The 21,532-nt window shown below is 40.6% G+C and overlaps 2 protein-coding genes across 12 annotated transcripts in view; one reads left to right on the top strand and one right to left on the bottom strand.

Moving 5' to 3' along the window:
• The first annotated feature begins 462 nt into the window (after positions 1-462).
• On the top strand, positions 463-15,260 carry RPE (ribulose-5-phosphate-3-epimerase). 8 transcript variants are annotated; one of them, XM_027590558.1, is made up of 7 exons: positions 585-679; positions 1,336-1,366; positions 6,775-6,854; positions 11,383-11,522; positions 11,908-12,042; positions 12,747-12,833; positions 14,961-15,205. In XM_027590558.1, exons 4-7 carry the CDS (start codon positions 11,385-11,387, stop codon positions 15,081-15,083), a joined length of 483 nt encoding a protein of 160 aa, XP_027446359.1. In that variant the 5' UTR covers positions 585-679; positions 1,336-1,366; positions 6,775-6,854; positions 11,383-11,384; the 3' UTR covers positions 15,084-15,205. The 8 variants fall into 8 exon arrangements, with proteins under 8 accessions (XP_027446355.1, XP_027446360.1, XP_027446354.1 ...); XM_027590557.1 differs by lacking the exons at positions 585-679; positions 1,336-1,366 and adding exons at positions 5,879-6,022; positions 6,198-6,303; XM_027590554.2 differs by lacking the exon at positions 6,775-6,854 and having other exon boundaries at positions 463-668; positions 14,961-15,113.
• A 2,327-nt stretch (positions 15,261-17,587) lies between these two features.
• Positions 17,588-21,532, bottom strand: part of KANSL1L (KAT8 regulatory NSL complex subunit 1 like) — a 136,984-nt gene continuing 133,039 nt past the window's right edge. For all 4 annotated transcript variants that reach the window (XM_027590552.2, XM_027590551.2, XM_027590549.2 and 1 more), the window contains 2 exons: positions 19,448-19,616; positions 17,588-18,359 (listed from right to left, as the gene is read on the bottom strand). In XM_027590552.2, coding sequence (XP_027446353.1) covers positions 18,129-18,359; positions 19,448-19,616 — 400 coding nt within the window. In that variant the 3' untranslated portion in view covers positions 17,588-18,128. The remainder of the gene's footprint in view (positions 18,360-19,447; positions 19,617-21,532) is intronic.

Genomic DNA, 21,532 nt, shown 5'->3' on the forward strand with positions numbered 1-21,532 from the left:
CGTGGGGCGGGGTGGGGGTGGTGCAGAGGGAGAAGCCAACTCCTCACTGAGCAGGGAGCCCAACTCGGGGCTTAATCCTGGGATCATGACCTCTGCAGAAGGCAGACGCTTAACATTCTGAGCCACCCAGGCGCCCCTTTGTTTTGTTTTTTAAAGACAAGCACAAGAGCCCAAGAGGAGAGGAAAGCAGCACAGATGCAAACAATAGGGAAGCAAAAAGTGAAGTGAGGACAAGAGCTGAGGAGAGGGAACTGCAGGGGATGTAAAGCAAATTAACAAATTCCTCGAATCCTGCGAGGACTGGGAAACCTAAAACGCTCATTTCCGGAAGGAAGGTCAAGGGAAAGAAGAATGGGCCTGCAGGCGAGGCCCCGCCCCAAAGCCCCTGGGCAGACAGCCCGCCCCCGGGGAGGCGGAACTTCCTCCCCCCAGGCAGCTGCTTCCGGTAGAGTCCGGAAGACTCTACCGGGAAGGGGCTAAAACTGCGCAGCCAATCGGGGCGACACTTTCGTCTTACCGGGGGACTCGTGGGTAAATTGCTCTTGGGAACCAGCACCATGGCGTCTGGCTGCAAGATTGGCCCTTCCATCCTTAACAGCGATTTGGCCAATTTAGGGGCTGAGTGCCTCCGGATGCTGGACTCTGGGGCCGATTATTTGCACCTGGATGTAATGGACGGGTAACTCCGCGGGGCTCGGGTCAGGGTTGCCGCGCGGGGCGGGCTCGGCGCACCTTTATTGAGTGCCTGTTGGGTGCACGGCGTCCCTGTACCGCGGAGCGCCTCACTGTAAACGCGGTACTGAAAAAGGGACTGGGATGAGTCCTGAAGGCCCTTCCTGGAGCGAACCCCCGAGGCCGAATGCTGGACTGCGACTGCGTCCCAAACCTCCACCTTCCCTCCCCCCACGTAACGTGTGGTCTCCTAGCACTTGGGACCCGGTCGCAATCGTAAACCTCTAGGATACGTCTCTCATTTTCAGTTAGAGAAACTGAGGCCCAAGGGGATAGGCATGACTTGCCCAAGCTCATATAGCTAGTTAGTGGCAAAGCTGGGGAGAAAGGTTTCCATAACGATGAAGAGCTTGGCACCGGTAGTGAGATTGCCCGAGTTCTGCCATTTGATGGGTCACCCGGGACAAGCTACTTAACCTCATTGAGCTTCAGTTTCATTATGTGAAAAATGGGAGTAATAATAGAACCTACCGCTTAGGCAACTTTGGAAGATGAAATGAGCTAACACGATAAGTATACAGTGCCTGACCTAAAGTAAATTCTCTGTAATTATTAGTTGTATCATTGTTCGAATTTTGATTTTCTTGTTTATTTTCTCTTCAGGCACCCTGCTCTTCAGGGAGGTCAGTTTTTTGTAAGTAATTTTTAAGCACTGTAGTTATAGCACATAATCAATATTGTTCAGAATCAGGATGATGCTAGTTTTTTGAAGTTGGCTCTAAAATGTGGAAACGAACCTGGAGAAAACAGTAGGACTCTCAGGATTACACAACATTGTGACAGAGTTGCAAATTGTATTTTCTTGGATTGGCCAAGTGGTTTTTTTGAGCCCTGCTGATAACTGGCCTTAAAGTAATAACCGCCATTACTTTGGGTTGGGGTAGAAAAATAAAATTTATTTCAAATAGGTAAAGTTCCTGTGTGACCTCATGCAAATTTGTGTTATTTACAAAAGATGGTCAGTTACTTCCTTTTTTTATGTCACTCCTGTTACAAGAGTTTTGTCTTCCTTTGTTCTGTCTGATTAAATCTGCTGTTTTCCTTTTGCGTCTTGTTCGGTTATCAGTATCCCAACTGATGATGGCAAAATCTTGACCTTAGAATTCTAGACTAAGTGTGTAAGATTAGTAAATATCTCTCACAAAAACTTGATTTTTATTGTGCTATCATATACATAATTCTGCTTTTCCGGAAAGTTCTGAACTTTCACATGTAGCTGAATGGAGTGTATACTTCAGAGATGGGTACATTTTCACGTCCGGGTCACAGATTTTGTGTCTGAGACACCTACCTCAGGATAGAGCAGGCTACGTGTATATGTATGTAGTCTTTTTAACAGGGAAAGCGGTTTGGTTTTTTAAATAAGTCTTGTACCCTGTTTGAGTAACTGAATGGAAAAAAATTTTTTCTGTTCACAGGTCAGGAATATTAATGATAACAGTAATAGCTAATACTTTTGAACACTTAACTATTTCTGTTCTGACGCTCTGTGTGGTTTAACTCATACAACCTTATGAGGCCGGTGCTGTTATTGGCACCAGCATTTGACAGTGGGGAACTGGACGTAGAGAGAGGTTAAGTCACCTGTCTGAAGTCTCCTATTTAGGAAATGGAGGAGCAAGGATTAGAAGAAGCAGGCAGCAGCTTGTGATGTCTCAGAAACTAATGTCTCCTGTGGGACCTGGGCTTAGAGAGAATGATTAACACATTCTTTTTCCTTGAAGAGTAACTCTACACTTCTTTTTGTTATTTCACGTCTCCCCTGCTACGGCGTAAACTCCCTGAAAGCAGGGTCTCTGGCTCACCTCAGTCCTCCTCAGGTAAAGCACTGTGACAGGCTTAGTTATAATTGGCTGAATGAATGGTTGGATCTGTCATAATAGATCTCTAATGAATCACTTTTGTCCCCTCCCAGCCCTATGGCCGACCGGAGCTTATTAAGATAAAAGTATTTGTTTCTTATTGACTCCTTTCCCCCTTTGCCAAGTAACCTCTTGGTTTGACAAAATTAAATTCTCCAAACACTGTTTTAAAACCCTTTCTCATTTAACCTTCACAACTTTTTGAGCTACGAGGTGTTTTTTATTCCCCTTTTGCAAAGGAGGAAACTAGTTTAGGGAGGGTCAACCTCTTCCTGATGTCCCGCCAGAAGAGGCAAAGCTGGCTGAGCTGCCTTGTTTCCTGGGCCAGGTGTATGCAAGTGGGGGCCTGGACTCCCTTGTCCAAGGTGGTCAGCCACCACTTACCTTCCCTCCAGATACTGCCTTCGTGCTTTTCTGTTTCCTGGTCCCTTTAAAAAAAATCTCCAGGATTACAATTTGGATGCACCTGTTGTTTCCCCTTTCTCCCTGAGGCCCCCAATTTCTCTCCTGATTAAAACTGAATGTCTTTATCTTGAAAGTCATGAACAAATTTGGGGACTGTTTTGCGGGGGTGGGGGGTGGAGGGCGGTGCATTAGCATGGTTGGATACTTGAAAAAAAGGACAAGTGAGTTCTCTAGAAAAGAAAACTGGAAAACATATACATCTGTCCTGATAGGACAGTGACCAGAAGTGTGTTGGTCCTAAGTGTAGGAAGAGAGGAAATAGGCAGTTTCTAAATTGGTTACCAGGATTTAAAACTGGGGAGATTTCACATGAGTACTCGATTGCTGACCTTTGACAAACATCCAAAGATTTGCCTGTACTGGGTCCACAGCCTCCATTAGCTAGGCTAACAGATGTTCTTCATTTGTCTCAGGTCCCCGTCTGCCCTGTTGTGCTCCTCCATGTTTTCTGCCAGCCCCTGTAGGCATATGAAATTGTGTTGCCTGATTCTCAGGAAATGTTTTCTGGTTAAAGTCTTGCCACATTTTAGATCAGCCTTAATCATCTCCTTACCATCTTGGCCTTGTTGAGAGATCTGGTAAAGGTTTTATCTGTCTGAAATCGATGGTATAACAACTGTAAACACAATTTAGGGTTGATGATGATACATGATGAGAGAGAAAATAATTGTATACCTGTGTTGGAAACAATTATAGCTTAATCTCAGTAAGTCTCTGGGGGAAGAAAAGATACTTTTTTATTATTGTGTTTTCTTTTATGCAGACTTCAGAAAGTACCTCTAAGGGGAAAAAAAAGAATAATATAATGATGCAACAGATTTCCTTGATGAGGTTTCTCTTCATTAGAGTGAAATAATTTGGTATTTTCCAAGCTGGTCTGATAAGAACTCCCAGGGCATCTGTCAAGAATTCAGATTCTCAGGTCCTCTTTGGTGTCCTAGGGTTGGAGTAGGGCCTGTAAATCCTTTTGTGACAAGAGCTCCCAAGGTTACTCTTGTCAGGCAAATTTAGGACCCCTTGACTTCATGCTTGGCTTTGTTGCCTTTTTTTGTTCCGGCTTAACCATAAGCCTTTGGTTTCTTTTGAGGGCAGTGGTAGGTTTATATTCTTCCAGCGGCTGTGGTGAACCCGTGCATTGCAGTGATCATCAGTGCATTTAGTCCTACAATTTGGGGATGAGTAGTTTTAGTGATATTTTATTCTTGTTTCCCAATAAAGTAAAGGTATATTTGGTTTTTTCTCCTATTTTCTCAAGATGTGTGTGTTAGATGGATGTGAAAATAGACCCAGTTCTCTTTTCATTATAAAGGCAACCTAAGGTTGAGGCAACAAAAGTCCTCCCAAGGCCATGCAGCAAGTTAAAAGAACAACGAACGAAATCCAAACCTTTCATTCCAGAGCTGTATAGTATCCAGTAAGCCTCACTGTCTGCTTCTCCGATCCTCACCACCAAGTTCTAAGGAAACACAATAAGCGTCTTATCCATAGCACAGGCGGTCACTGCTCTGAGGTGAACGGTAGAATGATTTTCTAAATACTGGAAACCCAACCTCCAAGGACCACGGTGTTTGCAAGTGCAAGTGTCCACACCTTCATTCACCTTACCCGGTCCTTCTCAGAGTTGCCCTGAATCCTGACCTCTCCTCCTCCCCTGAACTTTCTTTTTTTGTTGTTAATTATCATAGATGGGCGGGTGAGCACAATAGTTAAGAGCCTGGACTTTGGAGCCGGATGGCCTGTGCTTAATGCCTGCCTCCAGCACTTACTGGCTGTGTGACCTTGAGCCTCTTTTCCTTGCCTGTAAAATACAGATGATAGGAGTACCTACCCCATAGAGTTGTGGGTTTTAATGAGTTAACATATGGAACGTGTTTAGAATAGAATGGTGGCTGGTCCATGTCAGTTTTAATTTTTTATTAGCACTCCTTCTGTCCTCTAAGCTTAAGATCTTAATCATGGTTTATTCTCTTTTCCGCTCTGCAAATCTAATCAGTTAACAATCCTGTCACGTGTATTGGTCCTCATTTCCATTCTCACTGTTCCCTGCCATTTGCCAACACCTACTTCCTTTCTTCCAATGTACTGCCCAGTCCATCTTCCTGTTTTATTATTTGCACCTTATTTTTTACTTGCTTCTTGCTTTAATACTTTTTTTTTTTTTTTTTTAAGTAATCTCTACACACACTGTGGGGCTCGAACTCCCAGCTCCGAGAAGGGCAAGAGTCACATGCTCTACGGACTGAGCCAGCTGCTTCTGGCTTTAAAACCTCACTTCACATTTACCACAGGATGGAGTCCAGCCACTGAGCCTGGCTTTTGATACCCTTAATGTGACGCAGTCCACCTCCTGTTCTTTTCACACTCGCCAAGCTGAACACCACCACCTCTCCCCTTCTTTGAATGTAACATGCTTATTTCTGCCTTTGCTTCATTTCTTTTCCCATCTTTACAAATTCTGTTTGTTCTGTAAATCTTGTGATCTTCCCCCCCTTTATTGTGCCATATTACTTACCTCAGGTTGCCCACTTGTTATTGATTAGCTTTTCTTGCAATCCTCACATAGGGTAATACCTACAACTTCTAACCAATAAAGCCCAGAGTTCAGTGGATTAATATTATAAAGTGTAGTTTTCAGTCATGTCACAGTTGAGTGTGAATGTTGTTCCGTGAAGAAATTCAGGGACATCGTCTGCTTCCATCCTGTGACTCAGCCATTCCTTAAGGGTTTCTCTACTGATAGGAAAGTAAAGTGAGAGCAAAAAAGGGATACTTCTTAATCTCCTGGGTTCTGCAGTGACACCCATCACTTAAATTTACAGGCTTTGGTGAGAACGAGTTGCACGGGCCACCTGGGCGTATGGAGGGAGAGGGAGTTGGCTCTCACCAGCAGCTGTACCAGTAGGTCATGGATTCTGTCTCTTGCCTTAGCCGTCTCTTGCCAATGAGTTGGTAAACTTTTATGGGTAAGCAGGAACTCCCATATTTCTGTGTAAAACCTAGGCTGGTCCTTGTATAGAGGGGGTTTTGTTCCATATTTAAGTGAGCTGGTCCAATAGAAGGACCACCTGGAGTACGTTATGGTGTGCGGTACTTTGGGTCAGATGTCAGGAAGACCTCATTTGCATCCTGCCTCCACAGATTATGAAGTGGGTGACTTCAGGAAGTTCTGTATCCTGTGCTCTTCAGGTGGGGGATGGAACAGCATCTCCCTCATAAGGCTGTTGTGAAGATGAAATGAAAGAAGGTACAACACTTGCCATGTTGTAAGCCCTCTGGAAATGGTGGTTATTAATAGTACACATCAAGCTTCTTTATTGATAATCTTTAAGCAATGTTAAATAAATTGTCATTTAGTGCCCTGTGATAGAGGTGGTTTAGTAGTAACCACAGGCAGCCTCTGACAGGTGAGGGCTTGAGACCCATGTCGGAGTCCAGAACTTCCTAACTAGTGTGTGACTTGGGCAAGTCATAACTTGGGTTTTGATTTTGTCTTGTGATGTTGTTATGATTTGTTGAAATATCAAGGAAATCCTGCTTTGTAAAACTGAAATTACCAAGATGTTTTGGTATTGTTTAATACTGTTGATGTTAAATATTGCATTGAAAAATACTGCAATCACAGACAATCCCCTTTACCCCCATGAGAATACATTTGAGATAAATACAGAAACTGAATTGAAAACATTTTCAGAGTAAGATTTTGTTTGTCTTATAGGCATTTTGTTCCCAACATCACCTTTGGGCACCCTGTGGTAGAAAGCCTCCGAAAGCAGCTAGGCCAGGACCCTTTCTTTGGTAAGTGGGTGTTATGCTGTCGGAAGCCGGATGTGTTGCTCAAGTAGAGGAAAAGGAGATGGCTGATTTCTCAACTTCCAATCTCATCTTGAACCCTTTCCCCTGCTCTCTGTGCCGAGGTTTCATTGGCTGCTTGTAATAAGCCAAACTCTTTCTTGCTTCAGGGCCTTGGCACTTTCGCTGATCTCTTTGCCTGGAACACTCTTCACTTGGCCAGCTCTGCCTTATCTTTTGGCCCTGAATTTTTGGCATTTCCTCAGAGAGGCCTTTCTAAGCACCCCATCCTCAATTAACCTTTGTCCAGTTATCCTATCACCTTCTGAATTTTCTTTCTAGAAATCCCTTCAATCAGATTACTTTTATCTAACTATAAACTCCTTTAGAGCAGTAATTTAATCCACTTTGTTTACTGTGGTTTTCCTAAAGGTAAGCATAGACACAAGATTGGAGCTTAGTGTAATTGTTAAATGAATTTATAAATCAGCCGATTTATGGTCTAGAAGCGAAACCAATTATTTCATGCAAGTTGGAGTTTCTGCAAGTGGGGCCTCTGTATGCTCCACTGTGGTATTGTAGGATAAGGTGAGGTAAGCTTTTTAAAAGGACACAGTGACCTGGAAGTTATTTCTCGTGAACATGGATTCAGTCCACATGTTGTTATTGCTCTTTTAAACTAAGTTAGTGATGGCTTAACCTGACAAACCTCTTGTACATAAGAAATTTAACAAATTTTTATAAATATGTACCTATGTAACTTTTGGAATTATAAAACTTAGATTTTTTTTTTTTTGGCAGATTGTGGACCAATTTTATGAAGGATTCTAGCTGTGCAGTCCCATATGGTCGTCACTAGCCATATGTGGCTATTTAAATTTAAGTTAGTTCAGATTAAATGAAATGAAAGATGAAGCTTCTCAATGGCATTAACCATATCGCAGGCTCTCGATGGCCACGTGAGTCTTAGTGACTACTGTATTGTATAATGCCACTATGGATCATTGCCGTCATCAAAGAAATGTCTCTTGGGCAGAGCCTTTTTCTAGGATCCATGGACTTTGCACGAAAGAAAATGTACCTTACCAATTTATGTAGCAGGAGGGAAACCGTGTTCGGTTGGCATGTTCACCGTTTTGAAATTGTCAAATAATGGAATGTAAGCCTCTTACGATCTAAACTTTTTTATTACATTTTAGAAAATGAATTTTCCAAGATAAATTTGTTCTTAGGAATATCAGAGGTGAATGAAATAAGTAACCTTGTTTGCCCCTACTGTTCAGTGGCCACAGAGTCCTCCGCATCTGGCTTTGTATGGATTTAAAAGAATTTTTTTTTCTTTTTTCTCTTTTATCTGGACTCCTAGCATCACTTCTCATTGCTGTCTGTGTCTCCTGTCTTACCAACCCTTTTGACCGCAACCACACAGAGAGTCTGCTCTTTCTGTTTTTCGTTTATTTGCCAGTAGCTCGCTAATCAGTCTGTCTAGAAGTTGGTCTACAGTAAAGATGAATGGACTCCAATCCTTTAATATTTAGGTTTTGTGACCTTTGTTTCATATTAAGAAGTGTGTTTTTTGTTTAATTCTTGGATCTTGGTTGTTGGATAATTGATTCATGTGTATATTCTAAGAAGTAATTCACAAGTTGCCTTACAACTGCTAAAGTTCTGAACTGTTCAATCTCAGTATTGAGTGGAAATAACCATTAAGCAATCAAGTGAGAGGGAAAATCTGTTGTTTTTGTGTTTTGTTTTTGTTTTGTGATTACCTAAATCAGCGGTCTCCAGGTGTGGTCTGAGGACCCACAGGAGTCCCTTGCAGATGGAACAGGAGGTGAACACTGTTTTCATAAGACAGTGTTATTTGCCATTATTTGTACTGGTACAAAAACAGTGGTGAGTTTATTGGTGCGTGGCTCAAATCCGTCCGAGCAATAGTATTGAACTATGCAAGGAGTTACTGTTACTCTTCGTCACCCTGTTGTTCATAGTAAATACCCTTGAAGAATCAGTGCAGATTATTCATTACAATAAATCTTGATCCTTGGGTGCATGTCTTTCACTACTGGGTGTGCAGAGGGGGAAGTACATATGGTGATGGTTTTCTCGGGGAAAACCACTTGCACCACCCTGAGTTGTGAACTGACTGGTGGCCTTTCTCACCACCACTATTTTCACTTGAATGAACAACTGGGAGACGAACTATGGTTATCCCACTCGGGGATCTTACGGACATTTTCTTTAAAATAAGTTAGCCTGTCACTTCAAGGAAGATACCTCATTTTTGTTTCCACTGATAAAGTTAGAGCTTGCAAGTGAAAATCTGAATTTTGAAAAACTCGTGTCTGCCTCTGTGAGGTCGTGAGCTTTCTATTTATAGCTTTTCCGATAAAATCTGTAGTGATCTTAGTAAGTGTGATTTTTCTGATAGGATATAATGAAATGTGTCACTGGAAGAGCTGTGTAATTCAGTGAACTGGTACCTAGAAGATCTGTTCAAAGTGTTTTAGGAAAGGCCTGCGGCTTTCAGTGTGACAAAGCACAGGCGGGTCCCTGGGAGAGTTTACAGATCCCACACTGCAGCTAACCTTTATAAAAGTCTTAGTTGTTGGGTTCTGGGGTAGAAATAGAAGAATATCCTCACTGGTCTGAAAAGGCTATTAATGTACCCCTCCCTTTTCCCTGTACTTTTCCCCTCTTTTTTTCATATAAAACAACATACTGCAACAGACTGAATGCAGAGCACATGTGAGAATACAGAGACAGAGGTCTTCTGTCAAGGCAGACAGTAGGAACTTGCAAAAGTGTAAAATAATGTCACTCTTAATATTAACATGTGACAGATTTATTAGTGCTTATTTTTAAATGAATTAAGTAGACACTTAAAAATTTCTTAGTTTGAATCTCTAATACATTTTAAATATCGATGAATACAGCCCACATTAACAGCCCTGTGTGTGGGGGGGGTGGTCAGTAATTTTTAAGAGTGTAAAGGGAGGCTGCTGATCGAATGTTTGAGAACTGCTGACCTCAGTACGTAACAACAGGCAGCTTCACTGACCGGTGGCTCTCTCAACACGAGATCGTCTAGGGAGGGCTGCCCGTGGGGATTGCGTGCTGGAGACTGAACAGCATGGCAGTCTGGTAATTTACGGAATGAGTAAACAAGATATTTTAAGGCAGATTGATTTTTCTTTGTTCAGAACACAAAGAAATAAACACCAAATTGTCTATCTTTTAAAAACAATGTTTTACCTATTCACCTAGGTTTTATTTTTGTTACTTTTGTTAGTTTGGAAATATAAACCTTAACCTTAGCTTCATTTGTCAAGCAGTATTCTCTTTTTCCTGATAGTTTTCAAAGCCTTATTGCATTCTATGGTCTTAGTTGAGTTCTAGAATACTAGAAATTTTTTCTTCACTATAGCTCAGCTGTATCAGAAATATGCTTCCGCTAGCAAAAAAACAAACTCACAACTCTTCTTAGCACATCCATCCAGCACAGGAATATTTACTGTTTCCTTCTTGACAGCATCATTTCTTGATTCAGCCCCTTTTAAGCCACCTTCTCGTTAATTGGTCTTATGTTTTAAGTCAGGATCCTACAGAAGGCCACCCCCCTTTCCCCAGCCTATGTCTGTGACTTGAGCTGTCCAGTTAGGATGTGGTCAGATCTACAGTTTCCTCCTGCGCTTTCCTGGCTCCTGTTGCCACCCCCCCCACCCCCCGCCCAGCCCGTGGCCACTCCCACTGGCCCAAGCTGCAGAGCCAGGAGCCCACCGCTTCTCACCAGATTCAGCGGCTGCTGTCAGCCTTGCTCCCCTGGGTGACTGCCATCTCTCAGTGAGATCTGGTCACTTAACTCAAGAGCCCATTGTGTCCATCCCCCATCTCATTCAGAATAAAGCCCAGTGGCCTCCAGAGCTCTGTCCCGAGTCTCCTCACCCTCCTCGCCCCCTGACCGCCCCCCCACCCCCACCTGGCCACACTGGCTGTATTAATTACCAACCCAGTGTGTACTGTATTTACTGCTTTTCTTTGTGGTTTGTCTCCCCCACTAAGAATGTAATCCCCATGTCAGCAGAGGCTTTTGTCTGTTTTTCGCTCTGTCCCTGGGGCCTTGAATAGTTAGTGGTGCAGTAAGTGCTCCATAAGATACTGGTAGAATCATTTAATTTAGTTTTCTTATTTTATAAATGAGAAACTAAGTCTGCATAGATAATAGGACTTCTTAAAGTTTTTTAGAGTGACATTTCCTGGGCCTAGGTTTCCTGAATTCTAGTCCTTACTTGTCATATACAACACCATATGCCTTGTATGGAAAAATGTGGTTTTTTTGTGAATTTAACCCAAACCCTATCTTTAAGATCAAAGGAGGCTAGCTCTAGTTATACAGAAGGGTAATTATTTAAGAATTATCTTAATGCCAAGTAGTTTATTATCCAAAACAGCAAAAACGGTAGGCTGGCTTCAGTAATCTGAGCCAGGTATTTTCCTTTCAGTAATATTTAGGAGATGTGTCTTTTCTTTCTAGATATGCACATGATGGTGTCCAGGCCGGAACAGTGGGTAAAACCAATGGCTGTAGCGGGAGCCAATCAATACACCTTTCATCTTGAGTCTACCGAGAACCCAGGGGCTTTGATTAAAGACATTCGGGAGAATGGGATGAAGGTGAGAGGTCAGCAGTGACAGTAATGTTTTCTACCATTCACTGTCAGTGTGGAAGTTTGGGTGGAAGACAGGAAGTGATAGGCACACAAGCCCAGACTGGGACAGTTGTTCTTCAGCCCAAAAGCCAGAATTTAAGTATAACTTGTTTGTTAGGATTTCTAGATTCCACCCATATTTCCTGAAAATGACTGCCTTTTAGAAACATTTACATTTGGGTGGCCTTGTTGACTTTTTTAAAAAAGTAGTTATAGTCTGAATAATTTATGCATTCCATTTCTTGTGTCTGTTCTACTCTTTAAGAATAGGTATTTCTACTGGGTCTGATCTGCCACAATAATATGGAAATAATTGCTAATGTGATGTAGCAAATTTGTCTCTGTTATAGGTTGGCCTTGCCATCAAACCGGGAACTACAGTTGAGTATTTGGCACCATGGGCTAATCAGATAGATATGGCCTTGGTTATGACAGTGGAACCTGGGTTTGGAGGGCAGAAATTCATGGAAGATATGATGCCAAAGGTAAAGAAATATTTCATTTGGGGGTGAGGCTTTTATTATTTGTGCTCATTCAGTAACCATACATTGAACCGCTTGCGTAGTTAGACCTGTCTTCATTCTGAAGGTGGTGTCGGAGGGATGCCTGCACAACACTGTAACACAGATGCTGTAAGAGATTGAGGTTTGGAAGTCAGGAAAAATACTACATCTTAATCTTGTCTTTCAAAGCTATAATCTCTGTAGCCTTTAGATCTCTTGGGAGATCTCTTTTCATTGAATATTGAGGGTTTTGTCTTTGTCTTATTTGCATGAGGTATATTCTCTGCCAAGCCATGACAAATTGAATGCTGTTTCCCAAACAGAACAAGCCTTGCTTTTATGAAACTGAATTTGTCTCAGTATACTAGAAAGGAAGGTATCCCCAGTCATAGTTTGTATTAATAAAAAGTTATCTGTGTGATGGGGTGCCTGACTGGCTCAGTTGATAGAGCATGCAACTCTTGATCTCTGGGTCCTGAGCTCAAGGCCCACGTTGGGTATAGAGATTACTTAAATAAATAAACTTAAGTAAACAAATAAAATATTGTGTGAGATATTTGGAGTTCTATTGTGGTGGCTGATATTGGCTATTTGACTTTTTATTTATTTGGTTTTATTCCCCCCCCCCCCCCGCCCCCCGCAACATATCCACCATAGGAGTCACTTATTTCTTCATGTATATCTAGGTTCATTGGTTGAGGACTCAGTTCCCATCCTTGGACATAGAAGTCGATGGTGGAGTAGGTCCGGATACCATCCATAAATGTGCAGAGGTGAGACTGCTCCTCAGCTATGACCCAGACCAGTTTCCTTTCACATGTGTCTAGGACATTGTCTTGTGCACCAAAGAGATTTCCCCTCCATTTCCTGAATTTCCTTTCTTTTTGGGAAGAGTATTTTTCTTATTCAAATGTAGAACTATGAAAATGAAGAGCAATCACATCATCATTAAGAAGTAAGTCCCAGTTATCTGAGTAATGCTGAAGGAAGTTTTTTTTTTTAAAGAATATGGTGAATGCCAGCATTTTGGAGATCATTAAGTTCTAGGCCTTGGAGTAGGACATTTTTCCAAAATAGGGAAAGAAAACATACCCGCTTACAAAGTGGAAAGGTGGTAGTTCTGTGTGACTGAGGTGTATTAGTTACTAGTTTGTCCCTTGCAAGAACTGACTAGAGCCATTTCTGATGGAAATCTCGGTCTGATTTCTGGATACCTGTGGGTGGGATGCATTTTCCCAAGTAATGAGCTGAGCTGGGTCGGGCCCTGAGCTTCCTTCCTAAGAGGGTGCCAGCCCTGTGATCTCACGGTTGTGAGATCAAGCCCCACATTGGGCTCCACACTCAATGTGGAGTCGTCTTGAGATTCTCTCTCTCCCTCTGCCCCTCCTGCTCGTTCTCGCTTTCTGAAAAATAAATCTTAAAAATGGGGGGGGGGGCAGGGGTGGGGTCCCAGCCCTTCCTTTAACATTGCAGGCCATGACCGTTTCTGTGGCCCATTTTTGTTAAGCAGCACAGTCTGATCTGCACTTTCAGTTGTTTGTATAAATGCCATACTTTTTTGCTTGATAGCTTCTCAAAAGCTTGGTTGTGAGATGGAAGAGGAGCTGACCAAACAGTTAGTGAGCATATATCCTTTGGCCACTTGGGGAATTCTTTCTACTGAACTGTGCTGTGCCATTGGGCTTTTCCTGCTTACATTAAAACACGCGTCAAGCTGTAACCCTACAAAATTAATTTTTTTTTTCATTTTTATGAGGAATGTCATTGGAGATGCTGTGTGCTTTATCACAGTGACAGTGTCTCCTGGGACTTTCCTCCCCTCTGGGGCCTCTCCCAGTAGCCTCCTGCGACTTTGTTCTGGTAGGAGATCACAGAACAGTTGGCTTTCCCTCCTCGAGTCAAATTCTGGAAGCTTAGAGCTAAATTTGGACTTACCTTTCTTGCTTTTCTCTTTGATTTCTTTGCTTCCACATTTAGAAGTTTCTTGAAATCATCTTTTTGAAGCCCCTCAAAGCCTTTTTGGAATGCAGTGAAGCATAATATTAAAAAGCGTTTCATTCTTTCTGACATCAAAATGAGGATTATTTAATGTTGCCATATTTTATAGTTTCACATTTTAGCAGTAATTGTCTGCCAATTCATACACTGTTGACCCTTGAATAACATGGGTCTGAACTGCATGGGTCCTTTTTTACAGTACTGTAATTTTATTTTCCTAATGATTTTAACATTTTCTTTTCTCTAGCTTACTTTATTATAAGAATACAATATGTAATACATATACAAAATATGTATGACTCAACTGTTATTGGTAAGGCTTCCAGTCAGTAGGAGACTATTAGTAGATTTGGGGGAGTCAAAAGTTACACGCAGATTTTTGACTGCACAGAGGGTTGGTACCCCTGACCCTGTTCAAGGGTCAACTACATAAAGATTAAAAGATAATTTTTTTTTAGTAGCCTTGTCAACATTTGCATATTTTGGAATATTATATGTTCCAAGATATGCAAATATATATATATCTGTATATCATATCTACATAATGTTATATTATAGCTATATGTTTTATATGTTATATAATATCTATATAATAGAATTGAAGATTAAAGGTTTTTACAGCTTTTTCTAAATATTAGCAAAGCTGCAACAATGTAGCTTATTTTAAAGGTGGTTACAAAAATGTCCGTGATTTCTTAAACACATTTCAAAATAATTTGATATCTTCATTTGTTAAGCATTTCAACTTATGTCTTCATTGAACTAGATTAAGTCTGTTCATCTCTAGGTAGCTCTCGTACAAAGTGCTGACAGATGCAAGGGTAGAAACTCTAGTCCGGAAATTGTCTTAAGCTTTTGTGCACCTTCCTTTGAAGCATAACTTAAATGTTTACTTCTTCCAGGCAGGAGCTAACATGATTGTGTCTGGCAGTGCCATTATGAGGAGCGATGACCCCAGATCTGTGATCAACCTGTTACGAAATGTTTGCTCAGAAGCTGCTCAGAAACGTTCTCTTGATCGATGAAACCACAAGGAGTTGATGCTCATGAAATCTTTTTACTGGAAGACAAGAATATTGACTATCAAATCCTATCATCACAGTTGAAGCAGTGCTGTTTTTCTGAGGAGCTATTCATTTCAGTGACTGAAATCTATTCTGCAGAATGTTCCAAGAGGTTAGAAATTGGTGTGTATAACTACATTTTTAGTGATGGAATTTAAAGATTAGTGTGGCAAAATACCATTTTTACTGGGAGACTTGATTTTTACAAAGTAAAAATATGGCTGTATTAAGGTTGTAAACAAAAATGTGTCTTAAAGCCTAATGAAGGTGTACTAGTTACTACAAAGAAATGGTTTTCTCTGCATTTTAAATCTTCTCGTTTCTTGGTTTTCCAAAGCAAAGGAAGTCCTTATTCCTGTTCCGTGTGTCATTTTTAATTTGTGTGTGCGCATGACAATATGAGTAGAATGGAACTTGTGAAAAATCTAAGTTTGAATCAGGCTAGGATGGCACACTGTATTTTTGCTTCTTAAACATCCATTTTTTACTTTGCACCTTATATTTGATACGTAAAAACAGTGTATGAAGCCCAGGGATTTCAGGTGGTCTTTTCTAAAGTATAGATGTTTATCGAGGTGTTTTCTTTGTTAGCTCTGCTGGAGGGGCAGGTTATACAGTGATCCCTACCTGTCCCTTTTCTTAACTCACCATTCTTAAGAACATGAAATAATACCGTGCTAGCTCTGAGAAGAGGAAAGGAAACAAATTCATTTGAGTTGAATCTGAACACTTCTCCTTTCCATCTAATTTTATTTTAGCAAATCAAATCAACCAGTCTCTTTGCGTATCTGTTAACTGGTTTATACATTGAATATAATTATAATAACCATGCAGGGTTATGTTGAGCATTAAAAGAATCATGCTATATGTAAAGCTTCCACTATTCCCAGATTTACAGACTTGAGGATGCTCAATACAAAGTAGCTGTCATTTATGTTCTGTAGCCTATAAAGTACTTCAGTACAAGCTCATTAAATCCACAAATCACTCTTACGAGTGGTAGGACAGGTACTTTTGTCCCCATTTAAAAAATGAAGATACTAAAGCTCAGCAACGGGCTGGTTACCATGGAAAGAATCCAGTAGGGCACAGGAGTTCTGGTTTGTACTTTTTTTTTTTTTTTTACAACTGGAGCCCTTAGAAGGTAGATTAGGCAAAGGAAGCCTCTTTTATGTAACACTGTCTTACTTGCAATCTAATTTTACCATGTAGCAGACCAGATGGCTGAGGATATTCTGGATACTATGGATTTGACCCCCAAGGATAGATATTATATTAATCCAACAAAGACCAGGTAGGCCAAAAAGATGACAAGGTACGGAGTTAATCTGTAAACTAAATATTTAAAACTGTGTCCCAAATTATACTTCGACGATATGTATCCGCTATTTCATTCTTGCCACCACTCTTGCTACATAATACATATGGCAAGAAATAAACAGACCAGTGTCATTAAGCTTCTTTAGACTACTATGAGTTTTGAGAAATAAGGTTTGAAAAATAACATTAACACTTCCGCGTAGACTAGAGCTTGCTTATTTTTTTTCTATCCTACAATGTAAAATTCTGTCGGTTTTTATTTTGACTTAGGAAAGGTTTGTGCCATGAATAGGTGGTGTTTAATCAGATCAGACAACACAAGGCATATAGAAATAACTTTAATTAAAAAACTTACATAGAAGATTATAATGTCAGACATGACAGAAAGATTTGAGCTTATTTGCCTAGACAACTTGGATTTGTCTGGCTTTTTTCTTCTTTAAAAATAAATGTACAGTAAAACTACAAGCAAAAATTTGTCAGTATTGAATCTGAATTTTTTTCCTTCCTTAAAAAGGGATTAGTATAATTTCCAATCCCTAACAAAAACCTTAGTGTCAGACCCCCCAGACTAGGCCAGATGGCCAGGATTGTCAGTTACATGGGTACTATAACTTGAATAACCTTTTTTCTTTTTTTTACATGAGAGTTGTCCTCAACTTCTACACTGAAAAAGTTAAGTGACAGCTTCAAAGGGAATTTTCCTTAATGTACACTCACTCTAGAATACAAGAATAGATGCTTATTTAAATAGAGTGAGCTATAGTAAGGAATGACCAAATTCACTAGAAATACATTTTTTATACTGATAGTACTTTCCTGTTGCTTATTTTAAGTTGGTGTCTTCTCTTTACAAGATACATAAAATAGATAAAGTTCAAGTTTTAAAAGAGACCAATATTTAACTCTACTTTGCTTGTCTTAATCTGTTAGGAGCAAATGGAAAGTAACCTGTGTTTAGTCTAACAGATAACGGTGATTTTAGATAAAGGTGTATTGTGTTACCTGGTATAGAAATTTCCATAAATAACTTCTATTGGTTAAACATGTTTTTTAAAAAAAATCCCCTCCCCATCATCAAGACTTGTAGATACCCACTATCACTGGGGCCTGTGCTTTGTTTTGGAGTGTGGCTTACACCTGATGGCATAGCTCATACATGCATTTTCAAGTGGAGTGGCCACTGCCAGTGTTTTTTAAAACAACATGTGTGGATATGAATGTATACTCTATACACACATGCTTGTATATTCAAATATACCTCTGAGGCAACTTTAAGGAACCATAGAAATTACATAGAAATGTATAGGAAAAAGAGCTGTCATTTGATGCACAGGTATACTTGTATATATATGTATGTGTGGGTATAACGTCTTTCAAAAACCATTTACCCAGTAATGTGATTTAACATCAGATTGCAGCAGTTAATTTTTTGGTGCTTGTGATTTGCGTCATAAACACAAAAGACTAGCACTTGTCTGTAGGTGAAAAGCTAGTTATTCCTGTGGTTCAAGAAGGAAAAAGAGACCTACCTTGCCTGTTTTATAACAGCATAAAAGATTAACACATGCAGTACATGCTCTTACTCTGGAATCGTGACTGAAGGGGGTAGGGGATGGAGAACAGGGCTTATTTTTTTTCTCTTGTCTTCCATTCACTTACGTACTTTTCTTAACCTGTTCCCTGTCACCTATTTTTTTTAACATGAGTAAGTCCTAGACCAAAAGGTTTGTACTCTTCCATTTCGTCTGCCTGCCTTTTCGGATGGTGACCGTTCTCTGGTGCACTGGTACAGAAGATTTCACCACAGGAGGCTGGGCTCGAACTTTCACTGTGATCCTTTTTTTCATCCTGGCATAGTAAGGCTTCTGTGTCTTCATTCTTCAGCGGAAAAGCCCGTCGTTCCCACCACAAAGACTGAAAGAACATTTTCAGTTAAGTTTCAACTAATTTGTTTAAATTCATGTATCAGATAATCCTTTAATGTCAGTTTTGTAATTACTGTTTTGTTCTCTAGTGCATAAATGTACAAACTTTCATTTCTTTTTTTTTTTTAAAGATTTTATTTATTTGAGAGAGAATGAGAGATAGAGAGCACGAGAGGGAAGAGGGTCAGAGGGAGAAGCAGACTCCCCGCTGAGCAGGGAGCCCGATGTGGGACTCGATCCCGGGACTCCAGGATCATGACCCGAGCCGAAGGCAGTCGCCCAACCAACTGAGCCACCCAGGCGCCCCAAACTTTCATTTTGACCTGAGTATCTAGCAACGCAAATGGGACATTGCTGGGAATTGTTGAGAGACATTTCCCTTGCCCTTCCACAAAGAGGAGACGCTGCTGTCGGGCATCAGCCTTCATTTTGGGCATCAGAGCACGCTCGGAAAGCCCCTTTCAAAGTGTTTTCATCTCCTCCTACTTCAGTGTCTTGATTTCAGCCCATAATTACTACAGACACCTATTGACTTTTCCTTCCCCATGCTTTCTATGACTTGCCAATTAATTTCTATAGTTTCTGCTCTCCGTTCTAGATCTCGTTCTTTTCCGCCACCTGCTTATGAAGAACAGTGCAAAAATGTATAGATGCTGTGTTAGAAAACACTCCCCTTGAGGTAAGAACTGGATCTATGGGGAGACAGGTGAAAATCTCTTAGAAAAAGAAATAGCTAACATTTACTGTGTGCCAGGTGCTGTTCTCTCTAATCAGATTGGTTTTTTAATGAAACTTGGATAGAATCCCCATTTCCTAACAGAGGAGTGAGTAGGTAAAACTAGATACTGAGATGTTACATGAAAAGATAAAGTGTTTATTAGTGATAGAAACTAGAATGCTGGAATACATACCCTCTCTAATTTGTACCCAGCATTTTATACTGATTTGTTAAGTAATGATGAATCCTTAATTTGCTCTTTAACTTCTTTTTTAACAAGCACTTTCTACACACAGGCTTTTAAAAGGTTAAAAAGGCATTTAAAAGGAGGTTTAACTAGTCATATATATTCCACTTACCTTGGTTTCTTGACTTTCATTTAATGAAGGTGAGCCCTGTGCACTCAGATCCTGGCTCTCTGAAGGAAGCTCAGCAGGACTTTCAGCAGCACCGTGCTGACCACCACGGAAGTCATTAGGGTATTCTTTCAAAAGCAAGTCCTGTCCTTCAACATTCTTACTGTAGGCTCTAGCAAGAAAATGAAGAAAATATTTAATTGTTACTTCTTCAGGTCTTAACATTTTATGAACAACCCCAAGTTATCACTAAGTCTATTTAACTTGGTAGCTTTAAACAGTCTTGCCCAGAAGATTTTTAAAAATTTGTCTGCCGATCTTCCTGATGTTATCTCAAAGACTTAAACAGTATTTTAGAAATAATATTTTGTGAATTTGCCAAATTATAATAGTGGGTTTGAGTTTTGGGGGGTTTTGTTATTGCTGTTATTTTGTTTTTGAATGAGAAAGGACAGTTACTCGATCTCTACAGTCTTTCTGAGTTCCAGAGTATTCTATATTATGATGTCATCCATCTAGGACTCGATTCACATTTTCCTCTTTACTCCTGTAAAGTTCTGTCCTGGAATGTGGAGAAAGATGAGAAATGAGTCTCATGTGTGTTACAGCTCTTGGAATAAGGATCTAGAACAAATCTGGATATTTTGAGACCTAAACAGAGAAATGAGTTTTAAAAATACAGCTGAAGGGTGCCTGGCTGGCTCAGTGGGTATAGCCTGCAACTCTTGACCTCTGGGTTGTGAGTTCTAGCCCCACGTTGGGTGTGGGGCGAATACTTAAAAGTAAAATCTTAAAAAAAACAAAACAAAACAAAACAAAAAAACCACAACAAAAATACAGCTAACCCTTAAATAACACAGGGGTTAGCACCGAATCCCCTATGCAGTCAAAAATTCGCATGTAGGGCGCCTGGGTGGCTCAGATGGTTAAGCGTCTGCCTTCGGCTCAGGTCATGATCCCGGGGTCCTGGGATCGAGTCCCGCATCAGGCTCCCTGCTCCTTGGGAGCCTGCTTCTCCCTCTGCCTCTCTCTCTCTCTCTCTGTCTCTCATGAATAAATAAATAAAATCTTTAAAAAAAAAAAAATTCGCATGTAACTTCTGACTCCCCCAAAAACTTAACTACTAATAGCCTACTGTTCACTAGGAAGCCTTACCGATAATACAAACAATTGATTCACACATTTTGTATGTTATATGTATTATGTACTGTATTCTTACAATAAGGTAAGCTAGAAAAAAGGAAATGTTATTAAAACCATAAGAGAAAATACATTTAAGGGCTGTCCTGTAAAGTCTGTAAGTGGACCCATATAGTTCAAACCTGTGTTCAAGGGTCAGCTGTACTAAGCAAATGAGAGATGCCCCCACACTAAATTTAGCGGAGTACCAGACTTGAACATGATCTTGCTTTGTGAGTTCTGGCTATATTAAAACACAATCCAGGGTGCCTGGGTGGCTCAGTTGGTTAAGCGACTGCCTTCGGCTCAGGTCATGATCCAGGAGTCCCGGGATCGAGTCCCACATCGGGCTCCCTGCTCAGCAGGGAGTCTGCTTCTCCCTCTGACCCTCTTCCCTCTTGTGCTATCTCTCATTCTCTCTCTCAAATAAAATCTTTAAAAAAAAAAAAAACCCAGTGTAAATATAAAATACCATGGACTTTCTCAAATATATAATTACTAATTATGTTTTTAGGATTTAATTTCCTTTCCCCCAAAGTCATATTTTTGAATTATTTTAGACCATCTGCTTTTTAGACTAGACAGGTTTCTTGAGAAATTTTTTTTAAGAACATTTTTTTTGTTTTTTTTTTTAAAGATTTATTTATTTATTTGAGAGAGCAAGAATGAGAGAGAGAGAGTACATGAGAGGGGGGAGGGTCAGAGGGAGAAGCAGGCTCCCCGCTGAGCAGGGAGCCCGATGTGGGACTTGATCCCGGGACTCCGGGATCATGACCTGAGTCGAAGGCAGTCGCTTAACCAACTGAGCCACCCAGGCGCCCAAGAACAACATGTTTTTTAAGTGGTTATGTTAAAATTGATCACCCAGATTCTAATTCCTAACGTTAGGGCTGCTATTAAAGTGCACTG

The sequence above is a fragment of the Zalophus californianus genome, chromosome 3 (assembly GCF_009762305.2).
Source record: "Zalophus californianus isolate mZalCal1 chromosome 3, mZalCal1.pri.v2, whole genome shotgun sequence".
Taxonomy (NCBI): Eukaryota; Metazoa; Chordata; class Mammalia; order Carnivora; family Otariidae; genus Zalophus; species Zalophus californianus.

Excerpts from the sequence above, each read along its gene's own strand:
- RPE (XM_027590553.1), top strand. The coding sequence starts at position 558 with ATGGCGTCTGGCTGCAAGATTGGCCCTTCCATCCTTAACAGCGATTTG. Across the intron at positions 11,523-11,907 it reads TTCGGGAGAATGGGATGAAG|GTTGGCCTTGCCATCAAACC; the intron begins GTGAGAGGTCAG and ends TCTCTGTTATAG. Across the intron at positions 12,834-14,960 it reads CCATCCATAAATGTGCAGAG|GCAGGAGCTAACATGATTGT; the intron begins GTGAGACTGCTC and ends TACTTCTTCCAG.